The sequence below is a fragment of the Myotis nattereri genome (assembly GCF_964212035.1).
Source record: "Myotis nattereri genome assembly, chromosome: 3".
Classification (NCBI taxonomy): Eukaryota; Metazoa; Chordata; class Mammalia; order Chiroptera; family Vespertilionidae; genus Myotis; species Myotis nattereri.
In genome coordinates, this window is record NC_138077.1 from 196,981,112 (window position 1) to 197,008,395 (window position 27,284).

Below are 27,284 nucleotides of genomic sequence, written 5' to 3' on the forward strand. Positions count from 1 at the left end.
TTATCCCCATTCTATGGATGAAGACGTTAAAGCACAGAGAGGTTAAGTGACTTGCTGAAGGGTACATAGCTAATGTGTTAAAGGCAGCATTCAAGCCCAGATGGTCTGACTCCTAGGCCACACTTTTAACCACTACAGTGTACAGTTTCTCAGGGAACAAGCAGCAAGAATCTGACCTTAGTATGAAGCCAAGGACTTAATAATTATCCTAATAATGTGGGCATAGTACTTTATAGTTTAGAAAGCACATTAGATTATATAAATTGCTTTCATGGTTATGATCTTATTTGATCTCTAATTTCTCTGTGAAGAAGGCAGGACATTATTGTCCTGTTTTTGCCAGTAAGAAATTAAGATCCAGAAGGGAATGTAGCTTGTTCAATGAAGGATAATTTACTGAGCACTTACTATATGCAGAGTCCTTGACTCACATTGCCTCGCTGAATCCTCACACCCCTCAGGTATTTAGTGATAATATTCCCATTGTATAGATGAGGAAACTGACTTTCCCAGATCCCAAAGCTTGTAAGTGAGAGCTGGGAATCCATCCCAGGTCTGCCTGACTCCCAGAGCCTGAGATTTTTAAACTACTGAGCTCAGGCCTCCGTCCCATGCTGGGCAGATGTTAACAACCAATTGTTTTTGTCTACCTTCCAGTTTTTCCCACTCCAACTCCATCCTTATAGCCACTCCTGAAACTTTCAATGCCTCCTTAATTAATTCTCCCTGCTTAAGTGCCTGCTCCATTTAGATGCTTTCTGCCATGAGTTTTTGGCTTAATTATATGATGTCATTCATGGTACTTAATGGGGGGATCTGATTAATCATCTTTATATTTATTCAAATGTCCATTTGTCTGTAGCCGGCGTCTCCTGGGAGAGCCTGGTTTTTGCTGGTTTTCTCCGCCCGGATTGCCTTCCCCTCCATCCCCTTCTGGAATGCTCCTCTAGGAGGGCGCTCTCTTCCCAAGCCTTCACTGTCCACGCCAGAGCCTGCTGGAGTCTCGGCCTCTGGGGCCTGGGACTGAGGATGCCCCAACAGTTTGGACATGGGGGTAGGGGCAGAGATAGAGTGGGCATCACCAAGAAGGTGGGAGTCCTGGGAGAATGGGGCCCCAGCAAGGAAAGCCTCAGCGTCTCCACCAGGCGTCCCACCTCCAGCCCGTCCTCCACCCCCACTGCCCCAGCCAGAGAAGCACCCGGCTTCCACAGCCCTCTGCCCTAACCTTCCCTGGCTCCTGGGGGCCAGTGGGATAAAGCTCTGGGACTGAGGCCCAGCCAGGTCTTCCCCACCCTGTCACCCCTCACACCATTCATTCAAGAGCCACCCCAGGTCCCCGAGTTGTCCATACCCTCCCACATCTGGGGGTGACCAACTCGTCCCAGTTTGCCCAGGACTTTTGGATTTTATCTTTTAAAGTGATGCACTCCAAGAAACCCCATAGTGCCAGGGAAACTAGGACGATTGATCACCTCGCTCACACCTCAGGGTTTTGTCCATGTTCATTTTTCCCCTAGTAATTTCTTCTTTATTTTGTTTTCTTATAAAAGTATTATCCCTCAATGTAAAACCTTACAGAAATTTCTCTGGTTGGCTCTCTAAGATCACCCCCAAATCCCACTCTCCAGAGTAAACAGTGTGATGACTCCTTTTCTTTTTTCTGCTCAAAAATAAGTTCGTACTCCCGCGGCTCTGCGGCCTTTTCACTCCGCCCAGCGTGGCCCTCCTTCCACGCTCGTTGTGATAGCTGTGCTGTGTGTGTTCCATCCTGTGGCGGTGCCATAATTTATTGTGGGTCCTTCGGACGGACATTCAGAATGTTTCCAGTGTTTCATTTTTTTTTTTTAATATTTTATTGATTTTTTACAGAGAGGAAGGGAGAGAGATAGAGAGTTAGAAACATCGATGAGAGAGAAACATCGATCAGCTGCCTCCTGCACATCTCCCACTGGGGATGTGCCCGCAACCCAGGTACATGCCCTTGACCGGAATCAAACCTGGGACCCTTCAGTCTGCAGGCCGATGCTCTATCCACTGAGCCAAACCGGTCCCGGCCAGTGTTTCATTATTATCGTCCGTTCAAGGCCACGTTAAATAGCAAACTAACTCCTCTGCTCTAGCTGGTTTGGCTCAGTGGATAGAGCGTCGGCCTGTGGACTGGAGGGTCCCAGGTTTGATTCCGGCCAAGGGCACATGCCTGGGTTGCAGGCTTGATCCCCAGTAGGGGGCGTGCAGGAGGCAGCCAATCAATGATTCTCATCATTGATGTTTCTATCTCTCTCTCCCTCTCCCTTCCTCTCTAAAATCAATAACTATTTTTTTTATTTTTTAAAAATATATTTTGTTGATTTTTTTACAGAGAGAAAGGGTGAAGGATAGAGAGTTAGAAACATCAATGAGAGAGAAACATTGATTAGCTGCCTCCTGCACACTCCCTATTGGGTATGTGCCCACAACCAAGGTACATGCCCTTGACTAGGATTGAACCTGGGACCCTTGAGTCCGCAGGCCAATGCTCTATCCAGTGAGCCAAATTGGTTAGGGCTATAAAAATATATTTTAAAAAATGGTTTAAAAACAATACTTCTCATTTCTAAAAAAAAAAAAGAAAAAAAAAAAAGAATATCATCTCCTCTGTAACCCCTTCCTTGATCTTCCAGGTGGTCTCAGGTTTTTTTCTTATTACTGTCATTACTGTAATAATAGTTAACATTTATAGAGTGCTTACTATGTCAGGCACTTGACCTATATTATCTCATTTAATTTTCACGCCAACTCCACGAATTGTGGAGACTGTTATCCACATTTTACAGACGGGGAGACAGGCTCATCTGGATGATAAACCCAAGCAGTCTGGCTCCAGAGCGCCCCCACTGCCCCGTTACCCTAAACTGCCTCATAGTTTTCCAAAGGGTGCATGGAGTGGGTGGTGAGGTCAGAGGCCCCCTGCTCCCTGGCTGTACGTCTGCAGGAGGGCAAAGCCCAGCGGTGTGATGAAAGGTCAAAGCTGGTGGCCTCCAGCTTCCAATCCACTTTCTGCCAGAACCCAGAAACTAGTGGGGGGAAGGGCCTGGTAGGAGGAGGGTGGCAGAGTAGCCCCAGATCCAAGGTGCAGGCTCTGCTGGGCTCCTGCTGGCTTCTGGGCCTGTTAGAGGGGTGGGTCTGCCCACAGGCAGAAAGCAAGGAGCTCCAGGAGTGGAGACTGGGAGTTAGTGGGGCCAGGGCAGGGCCTGGGCGTGGGATGATGGAGAAGATCCCTCAGTCCTCTCAACACCTAGGTGAAGTAGGCATCCTGTCCCCATTCTACAGAGGAGGAGACTGAGTCACAGAGAGTCACTGGCCCTTCCCTGCACGGCCCACACCACCTCCCACTATGCTGCCTGTGGGCCTGGACCAGATGGTACATGAGGAGACAAGCCTATGAGATGGAGGGACGCTTTGATTCTTTTTAGACTGACCTTGGTATCACCCTGGGCTGCTAGGCCTAGGGTTTATGCAAATTAATGTAGATGTATGCTAATGAGACCACTACCAATCCCCTCTTTCTAATGGAGCTGCCAGCTCTGAGGTGCATTGGGATAGATCTGCCCAGAAGGGGCCCGAGGAGCCCCTAGCTGGGGATGGGTCAGCAGTCACTGGAGTGGGGTTGCCATGGAGACTGAGGCCAAGCCCCAGTGGCTACATTCTGACAGAACCAGGGCCGGTTAGATCAGCCCTCTGAGACAGTCCTGGGCCTCCCTAACAGCTCCACGCTGGTCTCCCAGGGCTAATTACCTGGAAGGTGGTGACCAGCTGCTCCCTGCTCCTCGGGCTCCACTGAGGTAGAGGGTTGGGCCACAGCGGGAGGGTGTGAGAAAGACAGATGGCAGTCTGGGGGCTCGAGGGAGTGGGGAGCTGTCCTGAGGAAGAGGGAGCAGGGCTGGAAGGGGTGAAATTCCCAAAAGCCACATCATGCAAACAGGCTCAGGGAGCCATGTGGTAGGGAAGAGCGGGGGCTTGGCCCCAAACTGATTGTTGGAGCCTCAGCTCTTCTGTGCGTCCTTGGGCAGGGCCCCTGCACTTCTCTCGGCCTTGTCTATCAGTGGGGGTAGGATTAAGAGACGTGATGTGAGTATGAGGGGTTATATACAGTAGGTGCTCAATAAATGATTCTGCAATTCTAAGACCCATTGAGAGAAGGTATTGATCTCCTTCGGGGAGAATTCGTTTTGTTTTCTAATGGAAAAGAACTTTCCCTCTTCTTGCCCCTCTGTGCTTCCCCTGCTGTCTGGGCTGGGGCTGGAGTCCTGGTGTCTGCACTGAGGCAGGACTGTCATCCATGAGGACAGGAGTGGGGTTGTCTCTGTTCACGCTGAGTTCTCTGAACTTAGCACACAGAAGACACTCGAGAACTGTTTGTAGAATGAATGAACGGACAGATGTGAAGTACTCAGAACAGTGTCTGGCACTAATTGGAGGTTAATAAATGTGAGCTGTTACAGCACTGCCCCCGGGAGGCTGCGCTGGGTGACTTATGAGAGGCCCTTGACCCAGAGCAGGCTCTGCCCCCTTCCCAAGCCCCTGCCTCTGGAGAGATGGCTGTTGGGTGGGAAGAGCAGTGGGTACGGAGACAAGGACTCAGATCGCGGCTCTGCCTCTTCCTGTCTGCGTGATTTCAGGAGACTCAGGTGGCTGCTCTCTGTGAAAAGGGAACCTTCTATCGAGGCAGCTCCACTAGGGCTGAGGGGAGAGGGCACCCTCGGCTGGCGGAACCTAGAGACGGGTGCTGATGGGTCCAGGTAGGGTGAGGCAGGGAAAGCAGGGCTGTGATGGCTCAGGGAAACCTGGAGCCAGGCTGTGCTAGGGGCCGGCAGAACCAGCTTCTGGGGGGGCGGGGGAAGAGCCATTCGGCTCTCAGCAGAGGTCACAGGACCCCAAGGCCAGTCCCCCCGCAGGCAGGCAGACTGCATACGGCACCACCAGGCCTAGATAGTGACCTGGAGCTACAGCGGCCCCCATGGCACAGTGAGAACACAGGCCAGAGGAGGAAACCGCCCAGGGCCCCGCACGCATTCTCATCCGAGGAGGAGACCGCCCAGGGCCCCGCACGCATTCTCATCGGAGGAGGAGGAGGCCTCAGATCCGCTGAGCCACTCTAGCACCGTTGTAACATGGGCTGAGCGATGAATCAACATTTTAAAACTTTTTTTTTCCCCAAAAAATATAACTTATAAAAAAGAATTTCAGAAATACGGAAGTGTGTATATTTGAAAGTAGAAGTCTCCCCATCTCCCCATTCACACTCCCTGGAGAGAACTTCTCATGATCATCTATTGTATTTCTGTGGCTCTTGACTGTGCATTTACAGTCACATTTCGTGTCTCTCTCTTTTTTTTTTTACACAAATGGAATCATATTGTTCTGCAGCTCGTTTTATTTCACTTAACAGTTATGGCCTTGGCCATTTTCCAGCAGGATCCAGGCTGGGACAGAGAGAAACAGAAGGGCTGCAGGAGCCCTGGAAAACAAGAGCTGTGTGTGTGTGTGTGTGTGTGTGTGTGTGTGTGTGTGTGTGTTGGGGACAGGAAGGAGGCCCAGGGTAGATGGGGAACCTGGCAGAGAAGCCCCCATCGCCAGCTCCCAGAGCACTGTGATATCTGGACTTGAGCTCTCCGAGGCAGGCGCCACACCAACTTGTCCACATACCCTGCTCAGGGCCCGGCACAGAGTAGGTGCTCCAGAAACATTTGTGCAATGAATTGAGTCACTGCCAAGCCCATCTTTCTTGTCCTGGCAAAGACTACCTGGCCTCCATGCCTGTACTCCTTTCAGTCTCTTGTTGGGTGTTTATTTTAACTCATGCTCAAATGGCATTGACCCCAAATGGACCCTGGAGATGGTGGCAGAGCTCAGGGAGAGGGAGAAGACCCTCCCCTTAGACAAGTCACTGTCCCTTTCTGCTGTCAGTTTGCTCACCTCCCTAATGAGGGGGCTGGACCAGCAGATCTCCAGGGGTCCTTCCAGCTCTGCTGTCTGTGGCTTCAATCCCACTCCCTCATTTCACGGATGAGGGGCTGCGTCGAGTTTAATTTTGTCAGCTGCCTCAGAAATCCATTGGGAAAAGGGAGGCTTGAGTTTGAGGATGCAGAAAAGGCTGTTGCCATATACCGAGCACCAACTGTGTGCCAGGGCCTGAGCTGAGAGCTGTCCGTAAAGTGCGCTGTCTGAATCCTTAGGACGTTTTCCTAGGCTCAGAGAGGGTGAGTAACTTGCCTAAGGTCACACCAGGACTGGGCTGGGGGCGGATCTCAGGTCTGCCTGATCCCAAATGGAGAACTCTTCCCAACTCGGTCCTCTGTGAACCAAAATCAATAAAAGAGATAGTATCCGGCTGGACCAAACCGTTCTCAGAAAACTTCAGGGGCCTCTCCCTCATTATTTCTCAGGCAGCCTGACTTCTGTGTCTAAGTCCTGGGGCTGCATGACTGGAATTTGGGCCAGGAAAGTAGTTGACTTGCAGGATTGGCTGGCGAGGGCTTGGATACAAGAGACTTCTGATGGATTTTTGTGGCCCCAAGCCCAAACCCCTCCCTGCCCTCTCCTCCTAGGGGCTGGGGTGGGCCCATCTCCCATCTCCTTTATTCATTCCTTGCCCCCCACTCCCCACTCCCCACCTGGTGTTGAACTCCTGGGGTTGGCGTCTAGACAGACAAGAGCATCCTACTGAGAACAGAAGCAGCCCTGACTGGGGCTGAAGGTTCCCATGGCAACTGCATCCCCTCAGCTGGCAGCTACCCGATAAATAAATAATTAGGGTGGGGGTGGGGAGCTAAGGGCAGGGGGAGGGGCAGCAGGGGAGCCTCTTGGAGGTTTCACTCAGGAAAGAAGGGGGTAGGTTAGAAGTGGGGTGTGTGTGTGTGGGGGGGCGCGGCATTGCAAAGGCCAGGTGAGAGCAGACAGTGGAGGGAGAAAGGTGACCAGCTGTGTAAGAGATTCAGCAAGTCAGAGCCAGAACTTGACAGGCCTGGCATGGAGGTGAGGGAGAGCGGGGAGACCAGGACCTAAAGTTCCGTTTTCCAGCTCATGCAGCTGGACCCATCATGGGGCCCCAAGTCACTGGAAATGGACCAGGTTTGAGCGTATTAAGCTCATGATGAGCCATCCAGTGGACAGTTGGTTTATAAAGGGGCTGGAAGCTGAAACATGAGCAGGTAGTCACTGAAGCTTGGGTAGGCATGCGTTTGCTGGGACAAGTGGAGCATGAAAAAGGGCCAAATATAGCCCTGAGGTTCTTGGATATTTAAGGGTCTGAGTGCATGGGAGGATGAGCTGCGCTGGACTCAGGAGCGGCCAGACAGGGTGGAGAATGAGGTTACCTTTAGCACCTGCAGTGTGCCAGGCTGGGCCCTCACCACTAACACAGCAGCGGACATCTCAGGCAGAAACCCCACTCTCATGGAGTTTGCCCTCTAATGCAGGAGATAGACAGTACATAGAAGGTGGGTAGATAAATGCCATGGAAAAAATAAAACCAGTGGGGAGGCAGGGAGTCCTGTGGTGGAGAATAATTTTATTTGATAAATATTTTTATTGATTTTTAGAGAGAGAGGAAGGGAGAGGGAGAAACATCGATGTAAGAGCAAAGCATTGATCAGCTACTTCCTGCCTCCTGCACCCCCGCTACCGGGGATTGAGCCCTAAACCCGGGCATGTGTCCTGACCAGGAATCGAACCTGCTACCTTTCAGTGCACGGGACAATGCCCAAGAACAGAGCCACAGCCCTCTGTCCTCTGATGACAGCCTCCTTGCCAGGACCAGGTGCCAGCTGAGTTGAGAGCTTCAAGCTGGATCCCAAACCACCACGTTTCCTAAAGCCTAGCAGAGTGTGGGTGGAAGGGAGAACAAAAATGAGGCAGAGCCCTGGCCAGTTTGGTTCAGTGGATAGCGCATCGGTCTGCAGACTAAAGGGTCCTGGGTTCGGTTTCGGTCATAGGGCACATGCCCAGGTTTCGGGCTTGATCCCCAGTATGGGGCGTGCAGGAGGCAGCCGTTCAACGAGTCCCTCTCTTATCATTGATGTTTCCATCTCTCTCGCCCTCTCCCTTCCTCTTTGAAATCAATAAAAATATATTTTTTTTAAAAAGAGAGAGAATAAACCTCATTTAAAAAAAAAAGTGAGGCAGGGCCTTTTGGCAGGGGGAGCAGCCTGGGGAGTTTCTCTCCCAAGGTCGGCAGATCATTGACGTCAAAACCACAAGGACCCTGAGAGGTCATGTGGTCCAGCAGCCTCTGTATGCAAGAGGAGCCCAAGGCCCAGCAGGAAGGTGGCCTACCCAAGGTCACCCATGGTCAGTACCAGACTCTCAACCGGAACCATGCCTCTTAACACCCAGGCCACTGCCAACTGGGAGAGGTTGTGTGTTGGGGCCAAGGTGAGACAGGTGGCAGAGAAAGGCAGAATGGTTGCCTGGCTCTGCCACCAACCAGCTGTGTGACCTTAGGCCAGTCACTTCCCCTCTCTGAGCCTCAATGTCTCTTTCTCCAAAATGAGATCATGATCTCAGTTCTGCCTTTCTGCCAAGGGGTATGGAGGGAGAGATGAACTTGGAACGCTCTTTACAATCCGCAGAGCCCTGCGAGGGGAGTCACCAAGAAGAGGCAGGCTGGTGCCAGGTGGGTGGGTGCCAGGGTTGAGCCCGCAGCTTCCTGGGTCTCTGCCCAGCCCTGCCATCTGTGTGGTAGCATCAGGTCCACCTTCTCCTGCCTCCCTCCCAGGAAAAAAGCTTCTGGGACCTTTCACTTGATCAGAATCTTCCCTTTCCCTCCCAAGCCAGACCCGCTTCTCTCCCCTTCTTCTATCTCAGTCAGGACTCTTGGTTGCAAGGGACAGAAATCGCAGGTACAGGGAGGGGCAGTTCGTTTCAGGCATGTCTGGGTCCTCAGACCTACAATGATGTCACCGGGGACACTGTCCCTGCTTGTTCATCTTCCTTCCTCACTCTCTCCCTGTTCCTTAGCTTTGGTGACTCTCGGGAGCAGGGCACACAGTGAGTGCCCATCCCTGAGTGGATCGCTGTGTGGGTTATTGGTTAGGCATAGGCCACCAGCCGCTATGGAAGTTAGAAGTCGGATCAGCCCCACCAAGCCACATGAACTGAGTGTCTGGGTGGCAGCTTCCAAAACCAGAAGAAGGAATGTTGGTCAGTCAATACCAATAGGTACCCTTGGCACCTTTGTTCCTGATTGTATCAGCTGAAAGATTGAAGTAGGGGCTGCTGGAAAGGCAGTGTTGATTGTGTCCTGTATCAGTTAGCTTTTGCTGTGTAACAAATCACCCCAAAATGTAGTAGTTTAAACGAATCATTTTATTCAGCTCATGATTCTGTGTCGGCTGGGAGATCCTTCTGACTCTGGGCTGTGTGTCTGTGGCCAGCTGGTGGGTTGGCTAGCATCTGAATGAGCTAGAACGGCCTCACTCTGATGGCTGACTGGCTGGCAGCTGGGGCGCCTGCCGTTCAGCAGGTCAGCTCGGACTCCTTCACAAGGTGTTCTCTGTGTTACAAGTGTAGCAAGTGAGCAAGCTCCAGTGCACAAGCATTTTTCACGTCTTCACTTGCTTCACATTTGCTTAAGCCCCATTGGGCAAAGCAAGTCACATGACCAAGTACGGAGCTAGTGTGGGCAGGCACTGCCAAAGAGCATGGAAATAGGAAGAAGAATTTGAGGCCAGTTTTGCAATCTACTGCAGCTCCCTCGGGGAGGGGGAGAAAATAAAATCCCTTTCTCTGTGGCCCATGGATCCCATAGGCCAGGGTAACCTCCCGAGGGGGGGGCCTGGGAAGAGATGACTCAGACCCGAGGCATCCCTGGGGCCTCCAGGGCCAGGGCTCAGCCCTAGGGCAGGGCCGGGGAGGAGCCTGGATCCTGACTCCACCAACTGAGAGACCCACGTAAGGAAGGAGCAAGTGGGGAGGGCCTCTTGGCAGGGAGGTAGGTGTTCTGAACCCTGGCTCCCATCTCCCTTCAGCCCACCCCAAAGTCATGATCAGGGCTCAGTCCTCCACCCCAACAGACTTGTCCCACCTCCCAGCAGCCCTTTGGTACCATGGGGCTGGGATGGCTCCAAGATTTCTGCACAATCCATCATGGTGCCTCATCACCACAATAACTGATGTCACCTCCTCCACAAGGTCAAGGAGTCCCTGCCCTTCCCTTTTAGGGCGTGCACACGGCCTCAGTGTGTTCTTTCCCACAGGTGGCTGCGCTGGAGCGGCAGATCTTTGACTTCCTGGGCTACCAATGGGCTCCTATCCTAGCCAACTTCCTGCACATCATGGCGGTCATCCTGGGCATCTTTGGCACGGTGCAGTACCGCTCCCGGTACCTCATTCTGGTATGGCTCATTGACCCCTCCCAAGCCAACCTCTTCCCCTCACCCCTATCCATCTCCCCCACTCCTCCAACCAAAACTGCCCCCCACCACAGGCACGCAGACCCCTGCCCTGTCTTGCCTCTAGCCCTGTTGATGTGAATGCCCAAATCCCAATGCTTCTTTATTCAGCGGAGGCAGGTTGGTGTTTTTCCTAAAGAATTTCCGAGGGAAAAATCCAACTATTAACATGATACATCATTTAATGCAGTGGTTCTCCACCTTGGCTGCACATTAGAATCACCTGGGAATCTTTTTAAAACCTGATTTCTGGGCCTCATCCTCTGGAAATTCTGTTTCTTTGTTACTAATGTTGTGGCCCCACCCCATAACAAAGAAACAGAATTTCCGGAGGATGAGGCCCAGAAATCGCGATTTTAAAACAGGTAATTCCAATGTGCAGCCAAGGTTGAGAACCACTGATATAATGAGTGCCTACCTTGTGTTGGACACTCTGCTAAGATGTCACTTGCTTTGTTGGATCTTTACGCAGCTCTGCGAGGTATATCGCACCATCTCCATTTTCTCGATGAGGAAATGAGTCTCAGAAAGGTTGCCGCCCTTCCTAAGGTCACACAGCTAGAGGGTGGCAGAGCCAGGACTAGAGCCTCAGATCCAGAGTGGAGGCTCCTGCCACCTCACCACGCCGCCTCAGGAAGCCAGTGCGAGGACGGAGCCTGGTCTAGCTTAGTTCCTCAGGTTGCGTCGGGAAAGCTTGGCGCTTGTCCCTTGGTGTTCATCAAGAATACAGTCGAGAGTGGCTCTGAGGCCCATCCCCAGAGTGGACTGTGTCCCTGGCTCCTTCCTCCTGCTCCCTTTTTCTAAGTCCTGGTTGGTCCTGGATGGTCTCTGTCAAACTCCCGTTTTCAGTTCACCTGTGTCCCCTGCTCTTCCTCCGTGACCCATTCACATTCCTCTCTTGAGGGAAAAGGCTTTTCGGTAGATTTACTACAGAAACGCTTGACACCTGCAATAACAGTGACACGCAGTGTCCTGCTACCACCAGAGCCCACTAGCCCCCATTCTAGGGCCTGTCCCCACCGCCCAGAGGCCAGGAGAACGTGGCCCTTCCAGGGTTTTCTCTCATCTGAGTGAGATATGAGAACCCTTCTCTCCAGTTCTCAGGACGGCCCAGGCACCAGTGTAAAATGCTGTGTCTGCTGGTGGCCGCCACTGGAATTGTAGGCATAGGGTTTGGGTGGAAATAGCCAGCTCCTCTCCAGCTCTTGGCCATGTCCGGTGGCTGTTGTTTTCTGCCGAATGGATAGGATTAGCTACCCCAGGACTTGGGTTTGAGTTCCAGCCCTACCTCTTTCTAGCTGTGTGATCTTGGAAAAAATGACTCTCTCTAGGCCTTAAATTAGTTATCTCTGAAGCGAGGACAATGCCTTCCCTGCAGGGCTGTTATAAAGACTGGTTTGGTATAAAAATGATTTGTTAACTATTCTCAGTGCTCTATGAGCAAGGTATTGCCGTAAGGTCCCCTGCAAAAGTCTTCTCAGTCCATTAACTCTGTGTCCATGGACGTACCCCAAGCCCCCTCCCCCAAGCCCCACCGTGACCCCACCTCTGCTTTCCCCAGTATGCAGCCTGGCTGGTGCTCTGGGTTGGCTGGAATGCATTTATCATCTGCTTCTACCTGGAGGTTGGACAGCTGTCCCAGGTAAGCCTCAGGCCTGGCAGTGCCAGAGGGCAGAGCCTGACCTTTCCCCTCCCACCCTAAAGGCTCCCACGGTGATATGGGTCTGGGCCATCATCTCTTTTGTGGATTTTTTTTGGGGGGGGGGGCGGAATTATTCCTTGAAGAAACTTCCCTCCACACACCCAAATAATCTATCCCCATCCCCCACCCCACATTTTTGTTTCTGGCCCCCTCTGCACTTGTCAGACACAAATGATGATGGAGCAGATAAGGGTGAAGATCCGTCTATGTGAAGATGGGCTGGGGTCCCGGTTGATAACAAGCTTTGTAGAAACTAACAGTATATGGGGGCCCACAAAGCTGCTCTTAGGCCTCACCTGTGCTCAGTGCAAGGGAGGTGAAAATCCCATGCACTTTGTACTGTTTAGACCGCAGAGATTCGAGTTCAGTGCTGATCAATATTTTTCAGAAGAACAAGAGGTTAGGTAGAGTTTGTTCGGGAAAAATTGAACAGACCATGTCACATAGAAAAATATCGAAGAAAGTAGGAATATTTAGCTTTGAGTAGAGTAAACCCAGAGGGTTTAACTTCCATTTTTATTATTATTATTTTTTAATTCTAACCCAAGGATATATTTTTTTTTCATTGATATCTAGAGAGAGTGAAAGGGAGGGAGGGAGAGAAAGAGAGAAACATCAACATGAGAGAGACACACATTGATTGGTTGCCTCCTGCATGGGCCCCTATGAGAGCTGGGGAACCTGCAACGAAGGTACATGCGTGCCCTTGACCAGGAATCGAACCCTCGACCTTCGGTCCACAGGCCAACACCCCAGCCACTGAGCCAAACCATCGAGAGCACAACTTTCATTCTTAGATATTAAGAAGGCAGCATACATGAATGAGAGCAATGGGCTTGGTAGTTTGACCACCTTCTAGGTTCAAATCCAGCTCTAATGTTTTCTAGCTGTCTGACCTTGGGCAAGTGTCTTACTCTCTCTGAACTTCAGTTCCTCATTTAGTAAGTTCAGATAAGCAACCCCAACTTCCTTTGATTGCTGAGGGGATAAAACAAGATCACACACCTCACTGCTCTGCACCTGGTCAGCATGCAGTGAATATTCATTAGCAGACTGTATGCGTGAATGGACTAATGAACACAGGGATGCACATCATGGATAACAACTTCTGACCTAGGTCAGCCACTTCGCCATTTCAAATGGAGAGACTGAGGCCCAAGAGGGAAAAGGTTTGCCCAGGGTCACACATAGGGAGCACATTGGAGAGGCTGAATGGGCCGTGAAAGGGCCTGTATTGAAGATTTCACCAATAGCTGGAAAATTATATCTGGTCACTGTTAATGTTCTTTCCAGCCCTGGAATCCTGGGGTTCTGTGGGTCAGTACCAGCCCCTTCTGTTGCGGATGGAATAGGGAGGCTTGCATGGTCATCCCGTGCCACCTACTGGCCAAGTGTGGATCTGCAGATACATACTCTTCATGCCCCCTCACCCCCATGCCCGCCTCAAAGCAAGTTATGGGAGTAGGCTGCTATAAGGGTGCATATGTGAAATAGGCTTTATATATAGTCTCCTGGGAGCTGGGGAGGATTCCCCCACCCCAGCTCAGTATCCTAGGCCCCTCTACCCCCAGGACCGGGACTTCATCATGACCTTCAACACATCCCTGCACCGCTCCTGGTGGATGGAGAACGGGCCAGGCTGCCTGGTGACACCTGTCCTGAACTCCCGCCTGGCCCTGGAAGACCACCATGTCATCTCTGTCACTGGCTGCCTGCTCGACTATCCCTACATTGAAGCCCTCAGCAGCGCCCTGCAGATCTTCCTGGCTGTGAGTCCTCCTGTCCCCACCTCACAACACTCCCAGAAGTGGAGTCTGAAAACCCCTTTGCTTAGCCCTAGTTAAGAAGGGTTGACTCTGGCTCTTCCCGCCTGCCTGGGGACGATCTCCCCACCCCTCATAATCCTCTTTCCTCTTAGCAAGCCAGTAAGGTATTGCCCAGATCCAACTGGGGAAACTGAGGCTCAAAGAGGTAAAATAATTACCTGTCCGAAGTCACAGTCCCAGGACAGAGACTGCAACCAGGAATGTTTGACTTTAAGGCCCAGTCATTAACTTGGAAGTTGTTAGGGGTTTGCCTTCACGTGAGCACACCCTGTTCCTCCAGCCGGGGTAGGCAGGGCCAGGCAGCGGGTGGAGGGAGAGCTTCCCTCTCCTCATCCTCTTCCTCCCTCAGCTGTTCGGCTTTGTGTTCGCCTGCTACGTGAGCAAAGTGTTCCTGGAGGAAGAGGACAGCTGTAAGTATGTGGCGCCCCTAGGCAGCGGAAACGCCTGGCCGCGGGCCACCCCGCGTCTTCAGCACCCTGGACAGGGGCCCGCATGGCCTCGGTGGGAGGGAACCCTGGGTCGGCCCCTCTACGAGTGGGGAGGAGCGGAGCCAGGGGTGGGTGGGATTTATATAGTCAGCCCATTCTGGACTGAGGTCCGGATGTCCAGGTGCCCAGTCCATGGTGCCCAGCACCACCACCCTACCCGCCCCTCTCAGGCCCTGCCCCTTGGAGAGGCTCCACAAGGCTGGTCCCTATCTGGCACCTCTCATTCCAAGCGTTTTCCCCCAAACCCCGTCTCCTCCCCTTAAGTGGCTCAAGCCCTGCCCCCAAGAACCTTCTCCCTTAGGGACGCCCCGCCCCCAGCCCGTTTCTAACTGTATGCCACCTCCCCTTCTGCAGTTGACTTCATCGGTGGTTTTGACTCCTACGGATACCAGGCGCCCCAGAAGACGTCGCATTTACAGCTGCAGCCTCTGTACACGTGGGTCATGGCGCCGAGCAGGGTGGGATGGGGGACCCGGGCGTTAGTGTCGGTAAAAAGGAGAGGAGGGGTGGGAAGAGCAGTCGGATCTCTCTGCTCCCCCATTTTCGGGGTCCACTTTCCTAACCTGCCTTTGTTTCCTGCAGGTCGGGGTAGCTTCAGCCCCACGCCCACCCGGTGCCGTGCCGAGTGCTTTGTGCTAAACTGACAGCCGCTGCCACGAGCTCGGGCCAAGATGGCAGGCGCGCCCCCTGGCGGCTGGCGGGCTGACTGCAGCTTGCGCGGCTCGATCTGGTCTGCCTCGGACTTGGACTTGGCCCTTTGCAGCCTGGACTTCAGGGATGGGGCGGGCGGGGTGGGGTGAGGGAGGGGAATCTCGGGGTTTGTATTTTTTTTAATATCAGCCTTGGCGTGCGCTGGGGCCTCCCTCCCTTTTCCAGCCTCTCTCTCTCAACCTTCACTCAGCATCCTGTTCACTGTCCAGAGAGTAGAGGCAGGATGGACAGACTCACCCCACCTCCCCATGCTCACTCGCACCGTGAGCTAGGAGCAGGAGTCCTGGGTTCGAATCGCGGCTCCATCACTGACTCTCTGTGTGACATCTGGCAAAGCCCTTGCCCTCTGGTCCTCAGTTTCCCCACCTCGAATAATTAAAATAATCCCTTAGCAGACGGAGCTCGTTCTAGCCTTCGCTCTCAGTTGACACTCAGTTCCCTGGGTTAGGCTGGTATTGTAATCCCCATTTTGCAGATAAGGAAACTGAGTCCCAGAGGTGTAGAGGCCACACAACTAGGCTTTTGGTGGAGGCAGGCCTTGAACACAGTGTACTTTCTGTAGTTTCAACCTCCAAAACCCAGTGCCTGGTCTCCGCATTCCATTTTCAAACAAACCCCTTTCCAGCCTGGACACTCTAGAACCCATGGGATCCACACCACACTTCCACATCACCGCCACCACTTGCCAGCGCCTCTCTTAAAGCAATATACCCGTTCTCTCGTTGGGAACTAGACATATGGAGCCCAGAGCCCTGAATTCAGCCTGGCCCACAGGGAAGCCTTCCTAGATTTGGCTTCTGTTCACCCTTGGCAACCCTTTCAAGCTCTCTCCAGGAAAGGGGACTCACAGTCAGTCATCACCCCCCTTTCCAGGTGCCTAAAGCTGCTGCACCTATGGTCCCCTATGCTCTCAGCAACTCCACCTGACCGGTTGGAAGACCTGTGATTTAAGAGTGGAAAAGGGCTGGTCCGCTCTAGCTGGTCACCAGTGCTCACAGATCACTAGCGCTTACGACTACTCCAATGTCCTGGAGTTCTGAAGAGGTAGAGTGGGGGTGTGGGGTCAGGAGGCCTAGCACACTTCCTTGAGAGCAAGTAGAGATGAGAGCTCATTCAATTCCCCACCTCCCCCCACAGGCATCCCAGAGCAGCCTGCATCCTGTGCCCTGGGTGGTGAGTCCCAGGGCAGGAGGATCGGGCCTCAGCCTCGCAGCCTGTGAAACTGGAGTGGCCCTGGGTAAGGAAGGGTGGGAGGCCTCAGGGAGCTGGAGGGAAGTGCAGACAGTTTGCACACCTGAGCCCGTCCATGGTGACCACTTTGTTCTATGCTCTTCCCTCTCCAGTCTAGTATTTCCTACTGTCTAAAGCCAAAATATCCTGAGCTAAAACCCCCTCCAAGTGCAGTTCTGTGCCAAGGAACCAGCCCCAGGAGTTCCTCTGGTCACCACGGGCACCGAGGTCCCAGATGGTCAGCCCCATTAGCTGGTGGGTACAGCTCAAGATGGGGACAGTTCCCTTGAGGCCTGACTGCTGCCCCACCACTTGGCTAACTCCTGCCTCCAGTCCTCCCTTCTCGCCCCTGCCCCCCCCCCCCCCCAGCCAATTGTCATCTCCCCTCCCCTCCCCCACCCCCTTTCTACTCAAGGGGTTTAGCCACTGGTGCTTTGAAGCCTTTTGTTTTTATAAGACAGTTTTTGCAAGGGGACCAAGTTCTCACTGGGACCTTGCAAGGCAGGGCACGTTCCCCTGGTTTCTGTGCAGGTGGGTTGATTAAAGATGGTGTTTTCTTCTCTATCTTCCTGTCCTCTTGCCTCGTGAGTCCGCAGGGCCCCTGCATGAGGGTGGGCAGGGGCTGGAATCAGTGTCCTTGTCACGATCATTCCTGGGGCACTGGCCTGGGCCTCTGACTGGCTGTGTCGCTGTGGGCAGGTTGCTCTCCCTCTCTTTCCTGGCCCATAAAATGCAGAGGCGGGACTGAGTCAGTGGGTTTCTAGGGCTTCCCAGTCCCTTGGAGAGCTTCCTATTTATTTGTCTGATGAAGTGCATTTCCAGTTTGTGCTTTCAAGGATCCCTTGCTTCTTGGCCCTGCCCTCTTCCTGACAATTCAGTTCCTGACTTGGAATGAGCTGGCGGACATTCCTGTGCCCCACCTGGGGCATTCTGGGTCCTTTCTGGAGATACACCAGAATCAGTATTTTGAGTTTTTAAAATTTTACTTACTTTTGTGAACAGTTAATATGTATATATGATACAGAATTTAGAAAGTGACCAGGAGTTATGTTCTCTTGTTTTTTATATCTTTCCAAAGAGAGTTGATTCTTTAAACATTTGTTACAAATATTTGTTTTTTCCATTTTTTTCACACAAGTGGCAACATATCCTACTTTTCAACTCCCTGCTGTTTTTCCACTTTCTGACTCTTGGGAATCTTCCCCCAATAATACATGCGTAGCCGCCGCCCGCCCTTCCACCGTGATTTGGTAGAATTGGGGTTTTTGTAGGGATCCCGGGTGTCCTGATGCAGCTGGGGACTAACAACCAGGGGTTCTACATAAGTGCCCCAGGTCCATTGTGCAGGCCTCTGTGGACCACCTCTGGTCATGGAGTTGGAGGAAAATAAATCACAGACACGGCCTGTAAGGAGCTCATAGTCTAGAGGGGAGCCCGCGGGAGGGGCAGGCTGAAGGGTGAATGCTGCTGGCAGGGGTCAATGCCGAGGACAGTGTAGAGGGAAAGGCAGTTGTTAACAGGAGCGCAGGAGAGATGATCTGAGTGTCCTGGACAGGCAGCAGCAGGAGCAAAGGTGTGAGGGAGGACACATGGTACCTGGAGTCAGACTAGCAGGGACTAACTGGTTGGAGGAAGCTTCTATGGGGACTGTATTCGTTTCCTATTGCTGTCATAAATCACCACGGCTTCAGTGTCTTAAAACAATACAAATGTATTATCTGACGGAAGTTCAACGTGGTGTCACGGGGTAAAGTCAAGATTTCTTTCTGGACGCTCTAGGGCAGAATCCATTTCCTTGCCTTTTGTAGATTCTAGAGGCTGCTTTTTTTTTTTTTTTTTTTACATATATTTTTATTGATTTCAAAGAGGGAGAGAGTGCTAGAAAGATCAGTGATGAGAGAATCATCGATCAGCTGCCTCCTGCACACCCCCCACTGGGGATTGAGCCCACAACCCAGGCATGACCTGGTTCATAGATCGACGTTCAACCACAGAACCACGCCGGTCGGTTGAGGCTGCCTGATTTCTTGGCTCTCGGCCACTCTTCCTCCAGCTTCAAAGCCAGCAGGGGGGTATCTCTCTGACCCTTCCTTCTTCCATCACCTCTAACCACAGCCAGAAAAGGCCCTCCACTTTTAAAAGGTTTTTTTTAATATTATTTTATTGATTTCAGAGAGGAAGGGAATGAGAGAAAGAATCATCAATGATGAGGGAGAATCATTGATTGGCTGCCTCCTGCAAGCCCCTACTGGGGAGCGAGCCCGCAACCCAGGCATGTGCCCTGACCTGGAATGGAACTGTGACCTCCTGGTTCACAGGTTGCCGCTCAACCATTGAGCCACACGGGCTGGGCAAAGCTCTCCACTTTTAAAGTCTTGAATCGTTAGATTGGGCCCACCCACATAGTCCAGGAAAATCTCCCCTTTTCAAAGCCCTTAATCACATCTGCAAAAGTCCTTCTTTAGAAAAATAAACATTTTGATTGTGTTTTTTTTTTTGGGGGGGGGCATCAATCTGCCACTCCTCCCATTTATGCATTCATTGGTTGATTCCTGTTTGTGCCCTGACTGGGGATTGAACCTGCAGCCTTGGTGCATCAGGACAATGCTCCAGCCAACTGAGCCACCTGGCCAGGCCTGCAAAAATCCCTTTGCCATGCAGCACATTCACAGGCTCCAGGGATTAGAATGTGGACAGCTTTGGGAGCCATTATTCTGCCTTCCACAGGGCAGTTGTGTCCAGGTTATAGCCCTGAATGCCAAACCAGGTGCATCAGATGTGGTGGCTTCTGCAGGATTTAGAGCTGTCCTGCAGAGAGAGCCCGTGGGGCTGGAGAGGTGGGTTGGAGGAGGAGAGTAGGAAACAGTGTTCTCTTGGGAAGAGGCTTAGGGTTTCTCACTTCCCTGTGTCACTGGGGATATGTGTGTGACCATGAACTCTGTGCAACCTTGGGGGGCTAGTATAGCAACGAAGAGCATAAAATGCAGAAGTCAGGCTACCTGGGTCCAAATGTATCACTCTGGCCCTAGCTGGTTTGGCTCAGTGGATAGAGCATCGGCCTGCAGACTGAAGGGTCCTGGGGTCGATTCCAGTCAAGGGCACATGCCCAGATTTTGGGCTCGGTTCCTGCATGCCAATCAATGATTCTCTCTCATCATTGATGTTTCTAACTCTCCCTCTCCCTTCCTCTCTGAAATCAATTAAAAAAATACATTTTTTTAAAGTGTCACTCTCGCCCTAGCTGGTTTGGCACAGTGAATAGAGTATCGGCCTGCAGACTGAAGGGTCCCAAGTTCTATTCCGGTCAATGGCACATGCCCGGGTTGTGGGTTGGATCCCCAGTAGGGGGTGTGCAGGAGGCAGCCGATCGATGATTCTCTTTCATCATTGATGTCTCTATCCCTTCCCCTCTGAAATCAGTAAAAAAATATATTTTTAAAACAGTATGACTCTGGAAACCACCAAGCCGGTCTTCCCACCAAACCCAGTGAAGCTCGCCCCCCCCCCCGCCCCCCCCGCCCTGCTGACACCCTGGGGCCATCTCCCAGCAACCTCTGCCCATCAGCATAATCCAGATAAGACAGACCATCTTCAACAACTGCTGGGTCATGGGTGCCCAAGGCATTCTGTGAAGCAACAGAATATAAATTCTCAAAGGTGGGTTTGACAAGCACAATAGTCACTGAGATTTACAGACATACTAGAGTTTTCTTCAACATGTTGGGATTGGGTCTTGGTGTTTCCAAACAGATGAGATGTGAGGGAGGGCCTGATGCCAAGGCCTGGTTGCTCTACATGATTCATCACTGCCCAGGCTACTGGCCCAGGCAGTGTTTCTCAAACTTGCATATATAAGAGTCCCTTAAAATCCAAATTTCTGCGCTTGATCCAAGACACTGAACCCAACATCTGGGCAATAATAGGAATCTGTTTTGTTTGTTTTTGTTTTTACAAATGTCCCCAGGTGATGCAGGTTTGGGAAATCCTAGGCCCAGGTAGAGAGGCATGCAAACATTTTTTAATCTTCCTTGAAGCCAGTGTCATGGAGGCCGCACCAAATTATGCCAGTCAGCTCCTTCAGATCAGAGCTAGATTTTAGTTATTTCCCCAAAGCCCACTTTCAGTTGTTATAACTTTTTTTTAATGGGTTAAGCATTTCAAAGGCTGTGATCAACTCTTGAACTTAAGCATTGACATAACTTCACCATAAGTTAGTTTGGGCAAAAGCAGGACCATGCTCTGCCTTTCCCTCTCAGCCTCAGTCATTTGGAGGAGGTGAGTGCAGCTCCAATTTGCCCCAGGCCACCTGAGCTGGGGGCCAGGCCTCGCCCTAAGCCTGGGTTCCAGTGACTCAGCAGTTCCCCTCTCAGCAGGCCCTGGAATCAGATGGGCAGGTCCAGGCAGACTGGAGCTGTAGAGCGCCCAGTGCTGGTTGTCCAGTACCTAAATTCTACTTCCTCTGCCCCAGCCACCTGGGACCTGGTTAACTCCTCCCACCTCTGGCCTTGGTGCCTTCAGTGGTGAGATCAGAGGGCTGAACTTTGCATGATGACTTCTTTCCCACTGACATTTTGAGAAAAGGCCTCTCAACCCTAATGTTCTGGGGTGTCTTTGAAATACAGATTCCTGGGCCTCACTCACATACCAGGTTCTCATTCATTGGGACCCAAACACCCGAATTAATCCTTCAGATATTTATTAAGCACCTACTGTGCACCGAGAATTGGGGATACAACAGTGAACAAGACAGAAAGTAATCCCTGCTCTCGGGAGGGTAGCTATTGGAAGGAAACGAATAAACCAGCAAAATCTATGATATATCAAGCTAAGTGTCAGAGAGCAAAACGGGGCAGGGAAGGGAGTGAAGGATAAGAATTTATTCCAGTTTTCGATTGGACTTCAGGTCAGGAAGGTCTCCTGGAGAAGAATTTTTGATAAAAGACCTAAAGAAGGTTAGACAGAGAGCACATGAAACAGCAGGTGCACGGGCCCTGGGGTGGGCGCGCGCCAGTGTGGAAAGGACAGAATGTAGGAGACAAAGTCAGAGATGGGGCATAGGGAGGCATGTCAGACACTGCATTGGCCTTAAGAGACATCATTAGGGCTTTAGCTTTTAATCTGGAAGACTAAAAGGAGGCCTAGAACCCAGCGCTGGGGAAACCCCTTCGGATACTGTGTGGCGGACAGACTGTAGGAAGTCAGGGCTGACAGAGGGAGAGAGACCAGGCTGGATGCCACCAAGAAATCCAGATGGGAGATGCTGGTGGTTCAGGCAGGTGGCAGCAGTGGAGGACGTGGGAAACAGGGAGATTCCAGTCTATTTGATGGGTGGGGCCGACGGGCTTTTCTGGCAGATTGGATGTGGGATGTGAGTGAAAGGAAAGAACCAAAGAGAACCCCCCCCCCCAGCCCCAGCCCCAAGTTTTCTGGCCTGAGAGCATAGAAGGGTGGAGCTGCCCGCAAAGTTGGGATGACAACAGTAGGAGCCACAAAAGCTGGGAGAGGTTGTCATGTATGCCAAGTTACACAGCTGGTAAGCAAAAGTCAACCCAGCCACTCTGACCCCGGGCTCATTCTCCAGCCACTGGACAACCGCCTCCTGGAACTGTCTACGCCCAGCCAAGACTGAGAACCACGGCTCTAGGACCTAGGCGACTCTATTCGTTTTCTTGCCACATAACGAACTACCATAAAACTTAGCCTCTGAAACAAAATCAACAAATATTGTCTCCGTTTCTGTGGGTCAGACATTTGGGAACAGGCTTAGCTGGGTGGTGCTGGCCAGGGTCTCTCATGAGCTTGCAGATAGATGGAGGCGTGGCTGGGCTGGAGATGCCACATCCTGCTGGGGTCCAACCCCAGCGGGTCCAGGGGTCCCCATCGTTGTGGACAGAGTCGGCGAAGAAGGAATGACACGGAGACAGCGTTCAGTTGATCAGCAGCCCAGCCAGGATCTCTAGCCAGGATCTCCAGCCAAGTTCTGGTCTGGATCTCCAGCGAAGTTCTGGTTAGGATCTCCAGCCAGGTTCTGTGTCCATGTTCTCTTGCTAGGTTCTCCAGGTTCTCCAGCCAGGTTCTGTAGCCATGTTCCCTCACTAGGTTCTCCAGCCAGGTTCTGTCCAGGTTCTCCAGCCAGGTTCAGTCACCAGGTTCTAGTCAGGTTCTCTTGCCATGTTCTATCCAGGTTCTGTAGCCAGGTTCTGTCTCTAGGTTCTTCAGCCAGGTTCTTTCGCTAGGTTCTGTCTCTAGGTTCTGTGGCCAGTTTCTGTCCAGGATGTTTTGCCATGTTCTCTCCAGCGAAGTTCTTCTGTCTCTAGGTTCTGTGTAGGTTCTGTCTTCTAAGTTCTGTCTTCTAAGTTCTGTCTTGTTACATCTGTATTTATACCAGTTGATTCCAATCCTATCAATCTCTATTCCAAAGGTTAGGGCGTTTCTTATCTCCATTCCAGGGAGTAAAGATTATGTAGCTTAAGCATGATTGTTCGTAGTTAAAGTGATTAATTACCCACCTGGCACGTAGTTAAGAGGTTTTATTCCCTCCCTAACTTCAGGGGAAAATCCCTACCTGGGGAAGCAACCTTTCTCAGAGACCTTGGTTAAAACACATAGTGCCAAGAAGGTGAGCAAACATATTAAGAACAGTATGCCATATATGCCAGGTTCCTTGAAACAGCAAGCATGGACCGGCTCCCGGCAACATCCCAGATTGCCTCATCAAGTGGCTGCTGAAAGCCTGAGGTCCTTTTTGCAGATCTTCCCATTGGGGTGCTGGACTAGACTCATAACATGGTAGCCAGCCTGCCCCAGACCAACTGAGAGAGAGTGAGGGAGAGGAAGACTAGAAAGACTGTCTCAGAAGCCACATACCGCACTCCCACCACATGCTGTTGGTTAGGAGTGAGTCACTAAGTCCAATCCACGCGAAAGGGTTAGCAATGCATCTCTCACTATTAAAGGGAGGATTGTCAAAGAATTTGTGGACACACTTTAAAACCCCTATGGGGACTCTGATCGTTGTTCTAATACTCATGTTATTTTAAAGAAACCAAACAGGTTCTCAGAAGAAATGCCAGTTTCCTTCCCTCCACTCTTCCTTATGACCTTCTGGATTCAAAGGCTCAAAACTTGGAACACCGGGGAAAAGCAGATCTGATACTGTTCGTTGGCAGAGAGTGCAGTGCCTGGGACATGGTAGACACTTGATAAGTATTTGTGGAAGAAGCCCGCTGGAGAGCTTCATATGCTCAGACCCAGAGTTCATTCCATGGATGTTTATTGCTGCTTCCACATGTCTGTGTTCTGGTGCTGGGGTGCAAAGATAGATCTGACCCAGGGGGGTAGGGTGGAGGGGGAGGGAGGACTCAGACTGCATAGGGAAGAAATTTAATACAAAAGTTTTTTTCTTAAGATATTTTTATTGATTTTAGAAAGGAAGGGAGAGATAGAAACATCAATGATGAGAGAGAATCATTGATTGGCTGCTTCCTGCACACACCCCACTCGGGATCAAGCCTGCGACCCGGGCATGTGCTCTTGGCCGGAATCGAACTCGGGACCCTTTAGTCTGCAGGCCGACGCTCTATTCACTGAGCCAAACCAGCTAGGGCTAACACAAAAGTTTTTAATGATGGAATAGATACTGTAATGGCAGTATGATCCCAGGATAAGGTGGAGAATCATGGTGGAAGCAGAAAAGAAGAGGGCAATCAAGGGAGGCTTCATAGAAGAGGGGGCACATGAACTGAGACCTGAAGAATAAAGAGTGTATTTGGAGACATGTGCAGAGAGAACAGCATTCTAAGCAAGAAAAAAATAAAATAAAAACAACAACAGAAAACAGCTTGTTCAAGAGCATAGAAGTATGACAGAGACTAACATGTTTGTGGGATTTCATGTTTAGAAGGAACCTTGCTATTATTTAATGGAAACTGCATTGCTGCTTGCATCGCCTAATAACAATAATGGCCAACTTTCTCAGGATGCCTGCCACCTGCCAGGCACTGTGCTAAGCAATATAGATGGATTGTCAGATTGTCCGCGTGCACAAGTGACAATGAGCATACCACCTCTCTGGCAGGAACAAAGCTGTGGGTTCTGTCACACACACTCCAGACCTGAAGGAGCCACCAGTGTCATTAAAGCAAGGCGTCAGTAGACAGATAGGCACGACCTTGTGTTTCAAGTCAACAAGCGCTGAGTGAATATCAATCCAATACCATTTGCCCAAACCGCTCTGGGTAGCGGCAGCTCATCAGTGATCAGTAACCTGTTAGGACAGATGGTGGCTGTAGGAGCCACCAGGAGGAGCACCTCTCCCAGGTGGGGCCTCAGGGCAGGCCTCCTGGAGTGGCCCAGAGGGCAGGCATGGAGCTCTCTGGAACAGAGTTTCTCCCACAGCATTATTCCGTTTTGCATTAGATAATTCCTTGCAGGCGGGGGGCGGGGGGTGGGGGGTGGGGGGAGCTGTCCTGTGCACTGCACGATGTTTAGCAGCATCCCCGGGCTCTACCCACAAGATGTGCCCCACCTCCAGGAGTGACAACCAAAAATGTCTCCAGGCATGGCCAAATGTCCCTGAGGAGCAACCTCACCCCCAGTGAGTCACTGTTCTACACAGAGGCAGCTACGTAAGTAAAGTCATCAAGGGGGACAGGGAGACCATGGGGAAAGCATTTCTCATCTGTGAAATGGCATAACATTTCAAGGCGTTAGTGAGATCATTAATGAGAATTCCTGTAAAGCGCCTGACACATAGGAGGCCCCAATAACTGTTAGCTCCTTTACGAAGAAATACAAGAATGACAGCCCCTGCCCCCAGTCTCACCAAAGCATGGGCCACTTCCAAGACCCAAGACAGTGATCTTGTGGCTCCAAACTCGGGCCCCCGTGTCCTCTGCCCATCAGATGGCATTGGGGTGAAGAGAGGGATCAAACTAGATCGGTGGCCCACAACTTTTAAGATTACCACCCCCATCCAGGTTCCATTTTAGAAAACAGCACTGATTAATTATTAATTTGTTTCCCATTTGCCAAGATAGCTGTCCCAGCTGCCTGGGGCAGGACTCGCCACGTGACCTTCTGGAGAGCTGGCAATCCCAGCCCAGAACAGAGACTCTTCTGTCAGCTTGAGCAACTGCTCCCCGCTTACACATGGGATGGTCCTCTGGCTTTCAGAAATATCACAGCAGCACAAGGACCTCATTCTGCCATCAGAAACTCCCAAATACCAGATTAAGAACCACAAACAGTCCTAGCCAGTTTGGCTCAGTGGATAGAGTGTCGACCCGTGGACTGAAGGACCCCAGGTTCGATTTTGGTCAAGGGTATGGTATGTACCTTGGTTGCAGGTGCCCGGGCCCTGGTCGGGGTGCGTGCAAAAGGCAGCCAATCGATGTGTCCCTCTCACATCAATGTTTCTCTCTCCCTCTCCCACTCTCTAAAAATCAATGGAAAAATATCTTTGGGTGAGGATTAACACACACACACACACACACACACACACACACACAGAACCACAAGCTGTGGGTGATTTATGAGAGAGCAGGGACTCCCAAGCCCTCAACACCAGCACCACAAGTCCTGTGGCTCCGGTGCTAGACACTGGGCTAGGGGTTTCCCATAAGCCACTGGCTCATTCACGGGTATAGTCACTGTTTCACAGACAAGGAAACTGAGTTTCAAACAACGACGTCACCTACCAAGAACGCTGACTTCTTAACTCTCTCAGGTGAACACCCCTGTATGTGGCTGTTTCCAACTCCTCGGTATTCTGGCCTATATGCCCAGGGAGGGGCCTAGGTGCGACCGGGGTCTGGGAGAATGATGGGAAGTAAGGCCTGGGGGCCCAGCAGGACCAGTTGCTGCTGACGGGGGAAAAGAATCAGCATTAAATACTCATGAGTCCTTACAACGTGGCAGACTTACGTAGCTCTCCTAGTCCCCACGGTGACCCTGGAAAGCAGCCGCCGTGTTCCTATTTTACAGATGAGGAAACTGAGGCATAGAGAAGTGAGGATTCTGATAGTTGAGCGCCTGGCTGGACCCTTTTCATCAGTGACATCGTTCACCCTCCCCACCATATCTAGCAGAGATGCAGCCGCTGTTTTCACAATATTAGTCTTGCTTGAGTATCTCCCTCAGCTCTTTCCATCAGAACAGATAACGTGGCTGTCACAGCGACACCTGCTGGCTGGCGCTGCATCTGCGAGCCCTCCAGACATCTAGACTGGGAGACCACCCCTCCCTGCCAGGCAGCCAGACTCCTTGCCCAGGCAACTCCCTGTCCTCCTGAATGCTTGGCCATCCCGTTGCCCAGCCAGCGCCTTCCCTCTCCCTTCCCTTTCTTGGGCTCAGTCTCTGGAGTTAGGCCAGGGTTTGTGTCCTGGCTCTACCACTTGGCCAAGTCTTATAATTCTTCAGACGCTCAGTAGCTTCATTTGTAACACGTCTCACATGGCAGGGTTCTATGAGAATCACAGGTGGCAGTAAATGTAAAATGTGAAGCGTGAGTTCCTTTCCCCCAGCCTCCAGCTGTTGGTGTGAGGGAGTGGGAGGGCTGGAGGAGGAGGAATATTTGGACACGGCACTGTGTCCTCTCTGCCTGACCAGCGCCAGAGTGTGATACAGAATGATTAGACTCCAAGCTCTGAGCCTCCTTCTCCTTCCCTGGCACCTCACCCCCCACCCCCCCTGAAAGATGACAGCTCCTGGATCACCATGGACAGGACAGGGAGTTTCAGGGTCCCAAGAAGAGGGTAGATGGGGACCTGGGGTTGGGAGAAGTTCAACGGGGAGATGGGAGAAGTGGGGAAGAGATGGAACAATGGGAGTGACCGGGAAGGTGTTTAATGAGTCGCTTTAGGCTGTTAGCCTGCTGCTCTGAGCCTTGATATTCCAG

General features: G+C 51.6%; 1 protein-coding gene across 1 annotated transcript in view; it reads left to right on the forward strand.

Moving 5' to 3' along the window:
* Positions 1-16,197, forward strand: part of NKAIN1 (sodium/potassium transporting ATPase interacting 1) — a gene marked incomplete at both ends in the record, with an annotated part of 38,845 nt that extends 22,648 nt beyond the window's left edge. The window contains 6 exons of the mRNA XM_081086099.1: positions 10,236-10,373; positions 11,992-12,072; positions 13,704-13,901; positions 14,308-14,368; positions 14,801-14,904; positions 16,072-16,197. Coding sequence (XP_080942225.1) covers positions 10,236-10,373; positions 11,992-12,072; positions 13,704-13,901; positions 14,308-14,368; positions 14,801-14,904; positions 16,072-16,197 — 708 coding nt within the window. The remainder of the gene's footprint in view (positions 1-10,235; positions 10,374-11,991; positions 12,073-13,703; positions 13,902-14,307; positions 14,369-14,800; positions 14,905-16,071) is intronic.
* Between the last annotated feature and the right edge of the window lie 11,087 nt (positions 16,198-27,284).